This window comes from Schistocerca cancellata, chromosome 2, assembly GCF_023864275.1.
Source record: "Schistocerca cancellata isolate TAMUIC-IGC-003103 chromosome 2, iqSchCanc2.1, whole genome shotgun sequence".
Classification (NCBI taxonomy): Eukaryota; Metazoa; Arthropoda; class Insecta; order Orthoptera; family Acrididae; genus Schistocerca; species Schistocerca cancellata.
The window spans coordinates 594,423,665-594,439,434 of record NC_064627.1 but is presented as its reverse complement, the minus strand read 5'-3'; the positions used below and the strand labels follow the sequence as shown (position 1 = coordinate 594,439,434).

The 15,770-nt window shown below is 34.8% G+C and overlaps 1 protein-coding gene across 1 annotated transcript in view; it reads right to left on the bottom strand.

Annotated features, from left to right (window-relative positions):
- The window catches only part of LOC126162232 (obscurin), a 720,647-nt gene that overhangs the window by 158,905 nt on the left and 545,972 nt on the right, over positions 1–15,770 (bottom strand). The window contains exons 41-43 of the mRNA XM_049918601.1: positions 15,007–15,240; positions 8,830–8,950; positions 6,619–6,759 (exon numbers count right to left, since the gene is read on the bottom strand). Coding sequence (XP_049774558.1) covers positions 6,619–6,759; positions 8,830–8,950; positions 15,007–15,240 — 496 coding nt within the window. The remainder of the gene's footprint in view (positions 1–6,618; positions 6,760–8,829; positions 8,951–15,006; positions 15,241–15,770) is intronic.

Here is a 15,770-nt window from a genome sequence, read left to right as displayed (position 1 = left end):
ACGATTGCAGTTCTGAGCATGTACAGCAGTTACTCTGACTCAAGAAGAAGATATGTATGCCATTTTCAGATCACTGCTCCAACGTTTGCTTTGTACTGCTTCTTTATAACGTCAGCTGCAATTCAAAATGCCACTGTGTGTGAAATCAGATCTGTGATTCATTTCCTAAATGCAAAGAAAGTTAAACCAAAGGAAACTCATCAACAAATCTGCAAGGTTCATGGACAAAATGCTATGAGTGATTCAATGGTTAGAGGATGGGTCAGACTGTTCAACCAAGGACGTGATCAAGTGCACGATGAAGAACAAAGTGGACGCCCGTCTGTGGTCACTGATGAACTGGTTCACACAATTGAAGAGAAGATTAAGCACAACCACAAATTTACATTTAGTGCCATTGCTATGGAAGTTCCGCAACTCTCACGATCACTAATTCATGAAATTGTTACTGAAAAACTGAAATTTCAAAAGCTTTGCTCATGTTGGGTACCCAAAATTCTTACTGAACAATACAAAAAACAACAGATGGATGGTGCACTTCAATTTTCGACACGCCACAATGAATAAGGTGATGGTTTTCTTTCTCAGTTAGTCACAGGGATGAAACCTGGGTATCCTACGATGCCCCTGAAACAAAATGGCAATCGATGGAATGGAGGCACACTTTATCCCCAACAAAGGTCAAGCCTAAGCAAATCTTGACACCTTAAAAAGTCATGTGCACCATTTTTTGGGACAGAAAAGGCATTTTGCTGATTGATTTCTTACTGTGAGGCCAAACAATCAGTGCCCACGGTTACTGTGAGACCATTAAGAAATTGCCTCATGCAATACAGAACAAGCACCGAGGATTGCTGTCAAAAGGTGTTGTTTTTTTCCACGATAATGCGTGATCTCACATGGCGAATGTGACCAAACAACTCTTACAGGAATTTCACTGGGACACGTTTTATCATCCTCCGTACAGCCCGGACCTCTCTCCTAGTGACTTTCATCTCTTCTTACACCTAAAATCTGTCCTTGGTGGTCAACACTTCAACGATGATGATGAGCTGAAAGAACATTTTATCACATGGTTGAATACACAGGCGGCAACCTTCTATGAAGAAGGCATACAAAACCATGTGCCACACTATCACAAATGCCTACAAAATTTTGGAAGCTATGTAGAAAAGTAGTTTAAAAGTTGTAGATTTTTGTACAATAAATATTTTTTCTGTATCTGTACATGTTTGTTTTATATAACCAAATGGAACTTACTTTGTGGACATACCTCATATAATACAAGAGGTTATGTAAAAAAAGACTGGAATTTTATACAACCATAGCCTTCATAAAATTTATCTAAATACTCTATATTTTTTCATAGGACTTAGCTTTTGCCAACAATAATAAGTAATAGTTATCCTAATAATATTATAATGACCATAAACAAAGTGCATGGATACAAGTATCACAACTGACACCGGCAAGAGTTTTGAAAATATAGGACAAAAGGAACAGCCTTCGGGGCTAGATTCAGTCTAAAATATGCAGATTTATATAACTTGTTTTCAGATCATTTATAATTACCCATCTACTTGGATTACTAACCAATAGAAATAATGAACCAGAGACTAAACTTTTCTGATGTGGGCATACATGTGGTATCACTATATAATACAGAATGCATCAGACTAGATGCTAGAATAAAGTTCTATAGAACAATTATTCTCTTAACATACTTAACTCGATATACAGGGTGTCCTACTTATCTTGACCAACCTCCAACCTAAATAACTGTTTCACCAGATGCAAACTACAAAATGTTTCAAGCAAATGTTCTTTAGCCATCAGGGGGACATCAATCAGCATGATTGCCTTCATTGTAGCTTTTACAAAGATATGAACAGCGGTATGACTTTTTTAAATGGCACCCTGTATTTTTCATTCGGTAATTCATTTTCTCTCCTAAATACCTATTCAAAAATGTATCACAGTGTACCATTGACTGAAAGTTATTAATTATATAACACAACTTTGATGTTGACATTCCCATGGCTTAGTGCATGTACTCGGGGTTATGGAACACATCCACATGCTGGCGTTGACAGATGACAAATATAAACATAAGTAGAATACACACCCGTCATTTCATCAACTATCGTCAGTTGAAGAGTTGTGCGAGTAGAATGTACACCAACGAAGAAAAGGTAAAATGATACTCATCTATGGGAAATGTAAGAACAGTAATTGCAGTACTGTTTTCTTGTGTATGCGTACATTTAGTACAGTAGTTTAGTCCTTTTAAATACTGTTGTGTACAGTAGGCATACAGTAAAGGCTGTCCTTCCTACAATCTACATCAATATAACATTTCTTTTATTAAAATATGGCGTTTCAGTCTTCGATCGCTATTCTTTTTATTTACTTTTTATTTTTTTTTTAAAGAATAGCAATCGAAGACTGAAACGCCATATTTTATTTCATGAACGATCGCGGAATTCCCAGTGAGACAACCATGTCCAGTTTTGTTTCTTTTATTGTTGTCGTTGAAGGCAGGCGAAATGTTACACAGGCAGCGGAACGGAACAGAGAGTGATATCCGGATGAGAACCCACCTCCCCAATGGATGTTTTCTCATCTTGTTGCAACAGCTCAGGAAGCAGGAAGTTTCAACCCACGACAACGCAATTGTCGTAGCACTCGCACAGTCGAAGCTGCCGAAGTTACTGTTTTCTCTTCCGTTGCTATGAATCCACATGTGAGCATACCAGAGCTTGAACACCAGATTGGCATTCCTAAAACCACTGTACATCATATTCTTACACATCACCGGTTCCATCCTTACCATGTACACCTACATGAAAAATTGCATGGGAATGATTTCCAGAATCGTGTACAGTTCTGTCAGTGGGCACAGCAGCAAATCCTTGCCAACCTGAACTTCTTCTCCAATGTTCTATTTACTAATGAATGTTCCTTCTCAAACAAAGGACAGGTAAATACAAGGAACATGCATTATTGGTCCAGTGACAACCCACAATGGCTCAGACAGGTGGAACATCAGCATCAACAGAGAGTTAATGTCTGCTGTGCGATGCTTGGCACTACAACTATTGGCCCTTATTTCATCAATGGTAGTCTAAATGGCACAGCGTATGCCAACTACTTCAGATAAATTCTTCCTCCTCTGTTGAATGAAGTGCCGCTAAGAACCAGAATCCTTATGTGATATCAACATGGTGGATGTCCAGCACATAATGCCTTGTGTGCACTTAGTGTTCTGAACCGAAGCTATCCTGCCAGATGAATTGGTCAAGGAGGAACAGTTACTTGGCCTGCTAGGTCTCCTGATTTAAATCCTCTGGACTTTTTTCTTTGGGGATGCATTAAAGATGTTGTTATCACAATATTCCAACAACTCCAGAGGACATGCAGGAACGTATCATGCTTGCTTGTAATTCCCTTCAGCAGGCAACACTGGAAGCAGTAAATAATTCTTTCATTGAATGAGTACACACATGTATCAGCAACCAGGGTCACCACTTTGAGCACATTTGAGTTTTTTATCCCAATGCAAATTTTGTAATTTTCATCTGGACAAACAGTTATTTATGGTGGCCAAGATAAATGGGACACCCTATATAAGCTAGGAGGCAACAAGAGTGCTTTATGGTGAATACAGAGTGCAGATATTGAATCTCTGAAAAGAAATAAGAATTATCTTACAATGTATCAAATGTGAAATACAAAAATGTGAAAAACTGGAAGATGGAGCTACTGAAATTATAATGGTTTGTATCATAAGCACTGCTATGAAAATACACAAAGGAGAAAATGTAAGCAATTTGAACCCTGTATCTCAACAACAGAAACAGGATTTCAACTCTGAGATTTCAAATTGTTTCAACAAATATCAAGTGAAAAGTTAAGATTTGATAGCCTAGCACAGCACACACATTTTAACAATTTTGTTGGTGAAGTTACAGCAACATCAATATGACACAACACTGTCACTGAATAAAGCTGAAGAATTAATGTATTAAAACCAGTCTTTGGAAGAGGAAAAATCGTTACACTATAATGATAATTCATGAAATAAAAAAGTTAATTCAAGCATCCAAGTTATCATTACATACATGCAAAGCTGGAAAGCTGGATTATATAGGAACATGCTTTTGAGGTTTCTGTGATTTAAAACACAATATCTTTATGTTGTTATAAGAATGTGAGAACCAGTGTACCCCCCCCCCTCCCTCCCCCTCCTGATCAAGTGCAATACAAATAAATTTCACTGTTAGTTAGCAAGAAATTCTTTCTAGACAAATGAATGATCATGATTCCAGTTGCAAATGGTATAGTGATTTTAATCGTATGAAAATTGTACAGTGCAAATTAGTCTTTACAGCAGGAAATATCCTCTCTCATTGGTTCACAAACAGATTTCCCATCCTATTTCTTCTCATGATACGAAAAACTCATTGCCACCATGAACCAGTCCCCAGTCCCAAGCAGTACCCCCCTCCCCCCTTTTTCGCCCTCCTCAAAACACCAATGTCTTGGAAAACATAACCACATTCTTTGCCAATCTGTGATTGCCTCATGTCATCTAAGATCAATGATATTTTACACAAAATCTTCCAGTCTTCCCGTAACACAGAACTTGGGTCATCCACTGCACCTATGCAATATCCTAGTCTATCCATAAACCCTTACTGTTTCCAGCCCTACATCCACAAGTCATTTATCTTTGATTGACTCAGGTGCGAAACCTGACCTATGTAATGATCTATTACCTCCTACTGCATTTCCAAGTGGCACTTCCTACTCAGTCAAAGTTAGTGCCACATGTGGAAATCGCCATGTCACATATCAGCTGTGTTGCAGTTATTGTGCAACAATCTATGTGGCTATGACCACTAACCAGCAGTTTATCCACATGACTGGCCATTGCCAGACCTTGGCTAACTGAATATTCAGTCACTATATTGCAGAAGAGGCAAACAAAAATAATGGCACCTCCTTCAATATCTACACCATTTGGTCCTCCTGCCCAGCAAGAACTCCTCTGCACTATACAAGAAACTGTTCTTCAAGCACATATTATATTTTTACAATTCCCTTGGCCTAAACTTTTACAAATTTCAATTGTCACGTCCCCCTTTCCACACTCTTTCTACTCCATTACTCTGTCACTTCCACATTGCAAGGCCTTTTCCCTTGTATCTCTTTCTTTCCTACTCAAGCTGCAAATCAGCAGCTTTGCTATTGTTAATATAATTAATCCTAATTTTGCCACTGTCAATGACAGCCACTAGTACAACCATCTCCTGTCTCGCAGTATTTTCTATAGTCCTTTCCTCCTCCTTGTCACACACCCATCAGTCCGGGAAAAGAGTCACTGCCTTTTCTAATTTTGTTCGTTGAAAATGTATATTAAATCAGACATAATTATTTTGCTGCAAGTAATAGAGTTAAAACTATCTTCCAAAACAATCACAGAGAAAATTAGTGTGAATGATTATTAAGAAAATTGGAATGGAGAATTTACAGACAGACTGACCACTAGTTCTCTTCAATGATGATGATCCAGCTGAATGTAAATACTCTAATAGCTCATCTGAGCATGTTTAGCTGATTTTTTTTTTTTACATCTAGTTACAAAAATGTTAGTGTATGACAATAAAAAATGGACAAAAGAACTATAATCAAGATAATAGCATATGATTTGGTTCAGCATAGTAACACTGTAGGTCCAATAGAAGGATAGGGAATTTTAAATATCAGACCAAGATTTCTGAAATAAAGGACTGCTGTTCAATATTTTTTTTAAAAAAATTGAATGCTGTGGAGTACTACTGACATTGGTCCAACCCTTTCATATCATGTCTGTCATATTAAATACATATGTGGGGAGATATTAAAGTTTATATACAGCGGTATGTTACACTTCTTCAAAAAATCCTAGCTCTATATAAGTAGAGTGATATGATATATTTACTCCTGAAATAACCAGGGTATGTTATTGCATACAGCTGTTGATAAAGGCTGAAAGTGAACAAAAACACAAAACCAAAAGATAAAAATGAAAAAGTAAATTCAAAATATGCACAAAAATCAAAATGATTGATAAAAGCAAAAAAATTATGCATATTTACAACTACAAAAATCAAACATTAAGGAACAAATAATTAATTTGTTAGTCCCAACAATCAAGAGCACTATTAAATCTTTTCTGTGGTGCTGGAGCTCTCTAATAGAATAAATTTATTTCTTGACTTATGTGAGTCTGCAGATATCACTTTCAATTTAATTTTCTTCACGTGAAAGAGTATAACCAAATAATAATACTGTTAAACCATTAGTGTTATACCAGAGCACGAAGAGACAAATCTACAATACTGAAATCTTTGTGAAATATTTCATATGTATGTTCTAGAGCTGTGTATATTTTCTTGATTGGACTTTTACCATGCAAGAGAACATTTAATAATTATTTGTTCCTCTTATTGCAATAATGTGTGTTGTGTGAGATCTTTTATATGAGATATGAGTGAAGAGCTATTGAGTCTTTTACAAATGGTCACATTACGTGTCTACAGAAATGTGCTCTTTATTACAGGCTTTTTGTCGCACCTTGGGGCTTGAGCATATCCATCATGCGGTGGCTTCTCAATGTCAAAGTCCTTTGGAAAGTAGGGGGACGTCTCAGGACGGAAGTCGATTCCCGGCTCCAAGTATGGGAAGAACTTCGGGGGTTCCGGTTCAAGACGTGCTCTGGGAAAAACAATCAGCAGTAAAAGTTTTCAAGTTTATTAGCTAATAAGTTTACATTCACCTGAACTTCAATTACATGTTGTAACACACCATACAGCTGCTTTGAAGCTATCTAACTTACAGTTTATGACTCTCCTTGGGATACATATTTTAATCTACTTAAGAAACAATTTTATATATGTTGGCATATACAAATTACTTAAGGATTTTATAAACATGATAACTCAGTTTATAAAGCTATGTATAAGCCTTTTCTTCACATGTAACACACTTGACAGCCACAAATACAACACAGTGACAGACAAAAACCAATGACAGGTAACATATAACATCTTGAAGCAAGACTTTTGGGGGCAAAATACAGCAGTTGCCATGTGTGTTTAAGTACATAGAGAATTACTTATCTGTATGAATAATTTTCAACACATCATATTTGCAGACGTCATCTGACCATTCAGTCAGTTTTGTAATGTAGTAGAGATGACATACAAGTGTAAACTGAGGTCAAATTTACATTTTCTACAAATGATTTTCACTTTTCTTAACACAGAAGAGTTTACATAAGTTTTAGTTTCTCCCAAAACTCTCTCAGAATGATAGATGAAGTACAATATTTATCAATGACTGTTGCCCCACAGTATATCTTAAATTTTGTCTTTCAAGAGAGCTTCTATGGAATGCTAGTCTTCATACACTTTACTTTATTTCACATACGGTATTTCAAAATACCACTTGGTTACTAAATGAATTCAATGATAACTTTGCAGTTACAGTGTTTCTTTCTGTAATTATGACATATTCAAAAAAACATAAGAACAACTAAAAAATAAATACAACAGCATGAATTGGTTTCTCAATAACTGCTACAGGCAGCTTTTAACTACATACTAGCTGACAAAGCAAAAATGGTAGTTTGCAGTATTAACCTAGTTTTATCCATCTGCATACAAATCATTTTTGTTGAAATGTACATTATGTATAATAATGTTAAATTTTTTACACAAATGAAAGACATCACATAGAGTATACAGCAACTAGATAAATAATAGTTAAAGAAAGAAGCAATGTTACTGAGAAAAGAGCTAAATGCAGTGTCACACAGTAGATCTTTGAGTATCTTGAAGCAGTTACAACTCAAGAATTAGCAGTATCTACAGATATAATAATATTCCATTAGGAATTTCCTGCATTACAGCAGATATACATAACAGAAATAATGCAAGAATACAACTCACAACGATATACAGCAAGTATATGTCTTTTGTGCTTCTACCATTGCTAACAATATATTGTTAAACTCTACTCCAAGCACTCTACAGCACAAAAATTTTAAAAAAGATTACAACAGCAAAAAGTGCATGCTCCTTTGTAAATCTCAAATGTTCTATGTTTTGTGATTATTATTGCTAATAATTACATCTACAGCAGAAAATTACTGTACTTTACTTATATGTTTGCAATTTCATTTAGAAATTTTACACTGTGACATTTATATTTTGTTTCACACTCTTACACAAAAGTCTAAAAGTTGCTTGAATGATAACAAATCTACTATGCATCAATCTCCTTTAATAATTAAATCAATTAATAAAATGACACAACGAGGAAGAATATGCATTTAATGTATCCTATTAGTTATTCAGGATTGTGGTTGGCATGGAAACAGGCAAAGGAAATGAGAAAGCAAACATAAGCTATTGCCAAGGTTGGAGCAGCAGTGCTTTAAGTGTAACTTACCTCCTTTCATCATTACACTCAAATATAATTTAATACGGATATTGTGACCAAAACTGATACTATTTTTTTATACTGTAAGCACATCTTTCAAATTTTAAGCATGTGTAACTATAACTATTACTTCAAATGCTGCTGAACTTTATCTTGATGTACACTACAATAAAAGAAACTTCAAGGTCATACATGAATGACAATAATATCATTTATGTGTCCTAAATTTTATGTTTTTATTTGTAATAACTAAATGTAAAACTTTAAAAATTCGCTTAGATGACCACTGAATTTTCTGTAGAGATTTTCAGCTTCTGTCACCTGCACAACTACTCATCATACCTGTAAGTTACGGCATATGGTGAAGGATCACTGATGCCATATCTGTTCTCCACCCGAATTCTGAATTTATAATCTTGGAATGGTTGCAAATTGTGAATGTCACAAGCACACCCAATAATACCTAAAATAGATTGACAAACAAGTTTTAGTCTGCCACGTATGTTACCTGAGAATTAAAATTTTTGAAATTATGCAACTCTATATTTACTGAAATATTGAAAACAAATACAGAAATTGTGTTCCAACATATAGTAATTCCAAGAAGTATGCATCTATTTAAGAGTCAACTGATGCGTAAGTAATAATATCAGCAAGTATTGACTGTCAGTCATGCATTTTAAACTATATTGTATTTACTTTATCATCAGTTTCATTACTTCGGGACTTATACTATTTGTCTAACTGAAATATTAATACAATCTGCAGGCAGACGCTGTTGTAAACTGGGAACACAAACAAAACAACAGCTCAGATAACAGTATGTACCATGACTATTGAGAAACAAATTTTTGTATGTATCACACTTTACTTTGCTTCTGCTAAATCACTTCATTTTGATGACAAGGAATGTTACAGTAAAACACAGCTGTTTCAAAATATCATGATTCAGTATTACTCTAGTGTTTAACACATAATGATACTGGTTTAGATTGCACTGTGGTTTTGCCTTTTCTTCCTTACTCTGGAAATTTTTACCTTCACAGATAAAACATTTATTCAGGAAGCTGATGATAACCAGAAACTGAATTGTAGTCATCTTGTGATCATTCCAAAAATAAGACTTTAAGTGTATATTCTTTCAGGGGAAGTTAACGAGTCTTATATCCCTGTTAAAAATATTATGATAGCAGAACATTTACAATTGTGACCATAAACAAAGATCTGATGGGATACCAATTCAATACTACATCAGGTATGCAAAACAACTGTCTCTCTTCTAGCAGCAGATTACTGTAGATCTCTGGAGGAGTGAAGCATTCCAAATGATTGGAAAAAAGCATTGGTTATTCTCATTTTCAGAAACAGTCATCAATCAGATGCATATACTATAGGCCTATACCTTTGACTTCGGTCTGTTGTAGAATTTTGGAACAAGTTTTATGCTAGCATATTATGACATGTTTGGAGGCCAAAAATCTTGTCTGAAAGTAACAAGTAATCAAAACTTAGCTTGCTCTGTTTGTTCATGATAGCAGTAGATACAGGCACCCACGGAGATGTCGTGACCCTTGATTTCGAAAATGCATTCGATGCAGTTACGTATGGAGGATTTACTCTTGGTGTAGGGAGAGGCAATTGAGGTCAAGACAAACAAATGTAACATACTCATATTAGGAATACATAGACAGAAAAACCCTTTATCGCATGGTTATATGATTGCAGAATGATCATTGGAGGCTGTTACTTCCATAAATTATCTCGGAGAATGTGTACAGAGCAATCTGGAGTCAAATGACCACATAGTCAAGGGTATGGCAAGTGTGAGGTTGGTGTCACTGGAACCAACCACAGGAAATGTAGACCATCAAGAAAGGAAATAGGTTACAAAACGCTAATTCAACCAATACTTGAATATTGCTCATCACTCTGGGATCCATAGCAGAAGATCCAAAGAAGAGCAACACATTTCATTGCAGCTTCATTTAGTAACCACAAAAGCTTCAAGGAGATGCTCAGCAGATTTGAGAGGCAGATGCTGCAAGACAGGCATTCTGCATCATGGTGTAGTCTACTGTTAAAGTTTCCGAGAGCATATGTTCCTAGAAGAGTCAACCAAATGTACTACTTCCTCCTCATGAAAAGACCCTGAAGATAAAATTAGAGAGATGCAAGTCCACACAGAGGCTTATGGGCAATTGTTCTTTCCCTGAACCATTTGTGAGTTGAACAGGAAAATGGGGGAGTAACACCGGTATATGAAGTAGCCTCCCCCACACACCATAAGATGGCTTGCAGAGAATAGATGTACATGCAGGTGAAATTAGGAAAGGCTATGACTTCCACACAGCTGACTTATGAACGCTGTACAGACACGCCTAAGACATCAGAATTTTCAGCTGTAGGAAAATTGCTGGCTATTCTCTTTTTTTGTCTGTTTACTGTTCAAAGTGATTTTTAAAGGGTGGTAACCAAATTAAATTGTGTATAAACATTCTTCTCTATAGATCTGACCACTCTTGGGACATTTCAACTATCCAGAAGTGTTACACAGTTTTCACACATCAGTCAAGAGAATTAAAAACATATTTCACTCCCAAATCATTATGATGTAACACTGACAAAATTAAAATTACAATTCCCCTCCCCCCTTAAAATATATGTTCTTATTATTTTCTAAATTTTGTTTAATATGTATTAATTAAATGTTGAATGTAGTAATGTTCAGTTCATTGTTCTTTACGCAGTTGCATGGTTCAGAATAACTTCTTCTTATTTGTATCCTTACTGCTGTGCTGATAATAACAGTGTTTTTTTTCCTTCCTTTCAACTGAATTTTAAATGATAAAAAGAGGCCTCTTACAAATTTGTGCTTTCTGGAAATGCTAAAAATTCAGGTATCCCTTTGCTGGCAGTGATCTATAATTTTTGCTGATTTTCATTCTTCAGATTCAAACTATTTAAATCCATTTATCATCTAATCTAGTAATTGCAATCAACTTGCTTCATTGTAAGTTTCTCCCTTGAAAGTATCTGTATTACATAAGTGTACAAATGCAATAAATCAAATTTATTTTTCTAATTTAGTTCCTTCAATGTGGTCAACAACTACAAAAACACAATCAGTTTTTTAACTTTTTATTTAGATGTGAATGTTTGTTTTCCTAAATGAGGATCTTTTTTGAGCTTTTTTTTCAAAACTCAATAAAAGCAATAAACACAGTTTTTAATAAAATGAGTTTTTCTATTTTCACATAGATAGATATGTTTCAGCATTTGAATTTTTACATGATTACTACATCTCATTGACATTAGTAAAGCATTTTACGGGAATGTATTAAAATTTAATTTTTATAACAGTATGTTAAGGTGTGATTACTTCAGACTTTTTCAGAAGTCGATAAATGCTTATATTTATTGCTGGTATCAGTTGCACTGGCTTCTTTAATTCTGTGTATTTTTTCCACAACTAATTTTCTTATGTGCTGTAGTGTTTATTACATGTCTCCATTGTTGCAAAATGCATATTTTTGCTTATATTATCATTCTACAGAATTTTTTAAATTTATCGTTTTTGATTTTATTGAGAATAAAAAATAAAAATACAGTGACATAATATAATGATGATGACTTATGGAGGAGGGCACTTAACATCAAGGTCATCAGCACCCCATAATATAACAATTGCAAATGATAGTATTATGAAAAGGATAGTTGCTACTTAAGATATAGTGGAGATATTGAGTCGCAGATAGAGACAACAAAAGAACTTTCAAACGTAGCTTTCAACCAAACAGGTTTTCATCAGAATAGACAATGGATTTTCCATTATTTGAATAGCAATGAGCTGACTATTTTAACACAATCATCGAGCTTGTATCGTTATCAATACCAGATGAAGAATGAAATGAATAATACAAAAAGTATTGCAAGTTACAATCACACTGTTATTATCAAGGTTTTCCACTCACATTTATACATTATTTTTCTAGGACATCTTTGTAAAACTCCTTTGCATCATCTGGAATTTCAAAATACTTTGGCAAGGCAGACACATCTTTTTTCTTTTCTTTGATTGCCATATTTTGTTTTGGTAAAGGGCTAGCATAGTTTCTTTGGTCTCAGGATGTCAACTTGTACTCGATCTCCAGAGAATATATCATTTACTAACATACTAATAATTTTCTTTGCTTTGTTGTGATTGCTGGCTTTTCATTTTGAATGGTAGCTTGGATTTTAATACTTTCTGTGCACTATATTTTAGATTTTTAACAGTCCAGCCTGTGTTTAGAACTTTGAGAGTACTATGCTCTTCTAAAATATGATAATATTCTTTATGAGACAAGATGCTTTCTTTTTCTCTGTAAGACATCTCAATTCTACCACTTGGTCTGGAGGCTTATAGCTATGGCCACGAAAAGGGAAGAAGTGATGAATATTATTGAATTTTGTGCTCTTTTACAAGAACACTGTAAGCATAGCCATCATACAACTGTTTTTATTTTGGCTGTTTTTTATGTAAGTCAGAAAGAAAGTCCTGCAAAGCTGTCTCCAACCAGGTGTAGAAAATTATGTTTTACTTTTTTTGCTCCTTAGCATGGATTATTATGCACGGACTGTACATCAATATTTGTCTAGCACAGAAAACCTTACTTATAGGCTTGGAATAAGCTGGTTCTGCTGCATGTCGAAGCAAATCTTAATGACAGTTGGATTACCTTCCTTCATTATATCAGTATGAGGTACCCCAGATGATAGAATTGTTTCTAAAATATGTGCTTGTATCTTGATAAGGAGCATTGTTTCAGTCCTAAAATTTTTCTTTCTTCACAGAATCTCTTGAACATTTTACTGACTGTGAGATCTGAAAGCAAATAAGCTCTCATAGCTTTCCCCCTTCCATGGTGGCTTCCTCTCTGCATTTATATTTTTATATCATTCTTAATGACAAAAGTTACCTCCTTATGATCCTTTCCTGACCTCCTTATGATCCTTTCCTGTTGTGTTGCCTTCTCTCCTTTCCTTTGGCAAAGTTCCTTACTCATGGAGCCTGCTTGCTAAATAGAGTAACTTATTCTCTGACATGCCAGATACTCCTTGGAAACTGGCAGCACAAACAGGCACTACTTCACTGTTCCTTTTTCTGATAGTATACTTCACTGTCACTGTTTTCTTCCTTTTTGCATTCTGAGTATCTACTACTCTGCACTGGTGTGAAGAAATATTAGGAAATTGACAGAAACTTATCTCAATCCATTTTATTTGATAATGTCTCATGATGATGAACATGGGAAATATCTTTGTAGCACAGTTCAGCAGCTTTGAATTCTTTCACACATTTAGCTTCTGAAGCTGAAACCTCAAATCCGTGATTACATTTAATGACAGGTTCCCTTTAACACTTTTTTGCTTTGCATTTCAGGTCAATGTAATGTCTTCTTGAATCAGGATTTTCTCCCATTGGAACATTCCTTGACCTGTATGCCATTTTCAGAATCACAAGAATCATCACCCATTCTGCTTCTGCTTGCAGCACTTCTTTGTAGACACAAATGAGAGCATCACAAGTAAATACTTGTCTAATAGTAAACTGCAAATATTCTGATAACAATGAAATCTGGTAGAAATACTATTTCCACCACTAAATATTATTACAACAATGATTAACACCACTTAAAGCAACCGGTATACTCCTTTATTGTTAAGTGCTTGCTGCAGAAAGAGAGCTGAGACACTAGAGGGTAATTATATTTCATTTGTCAACTTTTGCTGTAACTGTAAGAATGCTTGTATCATGCATTGTGACATGGAGTATTGATACACACAGTAGCAGTTGACTTTTGCTAAAACTTGTTTAAGGAATTGTTGCAAAATGTCACCATTATGCCAATACTATTTCTGACTCAATTTTGAAATATTCTGCATAAATCGAATTCTGAAAAAAATGCTACTAAATTACTCTACTGATACTGTGTTAATTTCACTCTGTAGATCTTTTATCTGTGAACTTTAATTTCATCTATTTTTTTAATACTAGTTGCATAGATCTGTAGATGAGTTCTGATATATTCTTGTCAGTCTCTATACAAATAGATTTTGTTACACTGTTGACAATAGTTATCAGTAAAAACTGAGAAAAATATACTACACAGTACAGTAATGTGTTTTGAAAATAAGTCTTCCTATTAGAACTCCTTTCCTTCCCAAAGTTAAAAATCTTTTTATTCTGAAAACAGCATTCTCAAACCATTGTCACTATTATCCTTGATAAATGGCAATAAATTAAAAGAAATAGGTTCAGATCTTCCAAAATACTCAATATAATGTATTCTGCAGATTTTTGTTTTCAAATATGCTTGTTAGTAAGAGAATTTTCTCTTTGATCTGCTTTGTTTTTATTGTAAATGCTCTCTACTTATTTTTCTGAATTTATTAAGATTTGAAGACTAGTTCACTTGACTGAATAATACCATTAATCTATAATATTAACAAAAGTATATGACATTAAATTTCACAAACCTGTTCTGGCAGTAAACCATTCTCCATCAGGTTGTTCACTCATTTCAACACGATATGTGACTGGCAATGTCGGACCTATGGGTATCGATGGTCGCCACGACAGTGTCAGTCTCCTGTCACTCATTCTACAAATAATGGGTTTATCTGGCAATGGAAGAGGTGCTGCAGAACTTTGATATTTATCAAAGTCAGTGTACAAGTAGCCCAGTGGACGCTTTGGATGTGTATCCAGCGCTGAAACAATTGTACAGTTTATAACAAACAAAATAATTTAAATTACACTATACATTTACAAATCTACAGTCTGTTACATAGAAAGGTTGTGCTCAGAAGCCTTCAGTAGAAATGACCCCAGATGGACTTGAGTAACTACTGCAGATGTCACACTTCATTACATTATCAGAGATCTGAGAGGCCACTAATAGTTGAGTCACTATCATCAGCTCTCCTAATAGCAGCCATTTGGAATTCTGCAAATGGGAATAATTCATTAAAAGGTATTCTAATTTCAGTGAGTCCTATTTCCATACTTACAGAATTTTCTTCCTTGATGCACACCTTCATTATCATTTACCTTCTTTTCATTAATTCACTTCCAACTACTTTCCACTGTGCTATAGCTGTTTTCACCTTAGCGTTTCCCGAGTCTGACACCTTTCTACACCCTGTTATGTGCAGTTTTTATATTGGTTTCTAACAGTGAAATGGATAATAATAGCCATTCATAAGCTATTATGGATCTTCATTATGGATAGGCATATTAA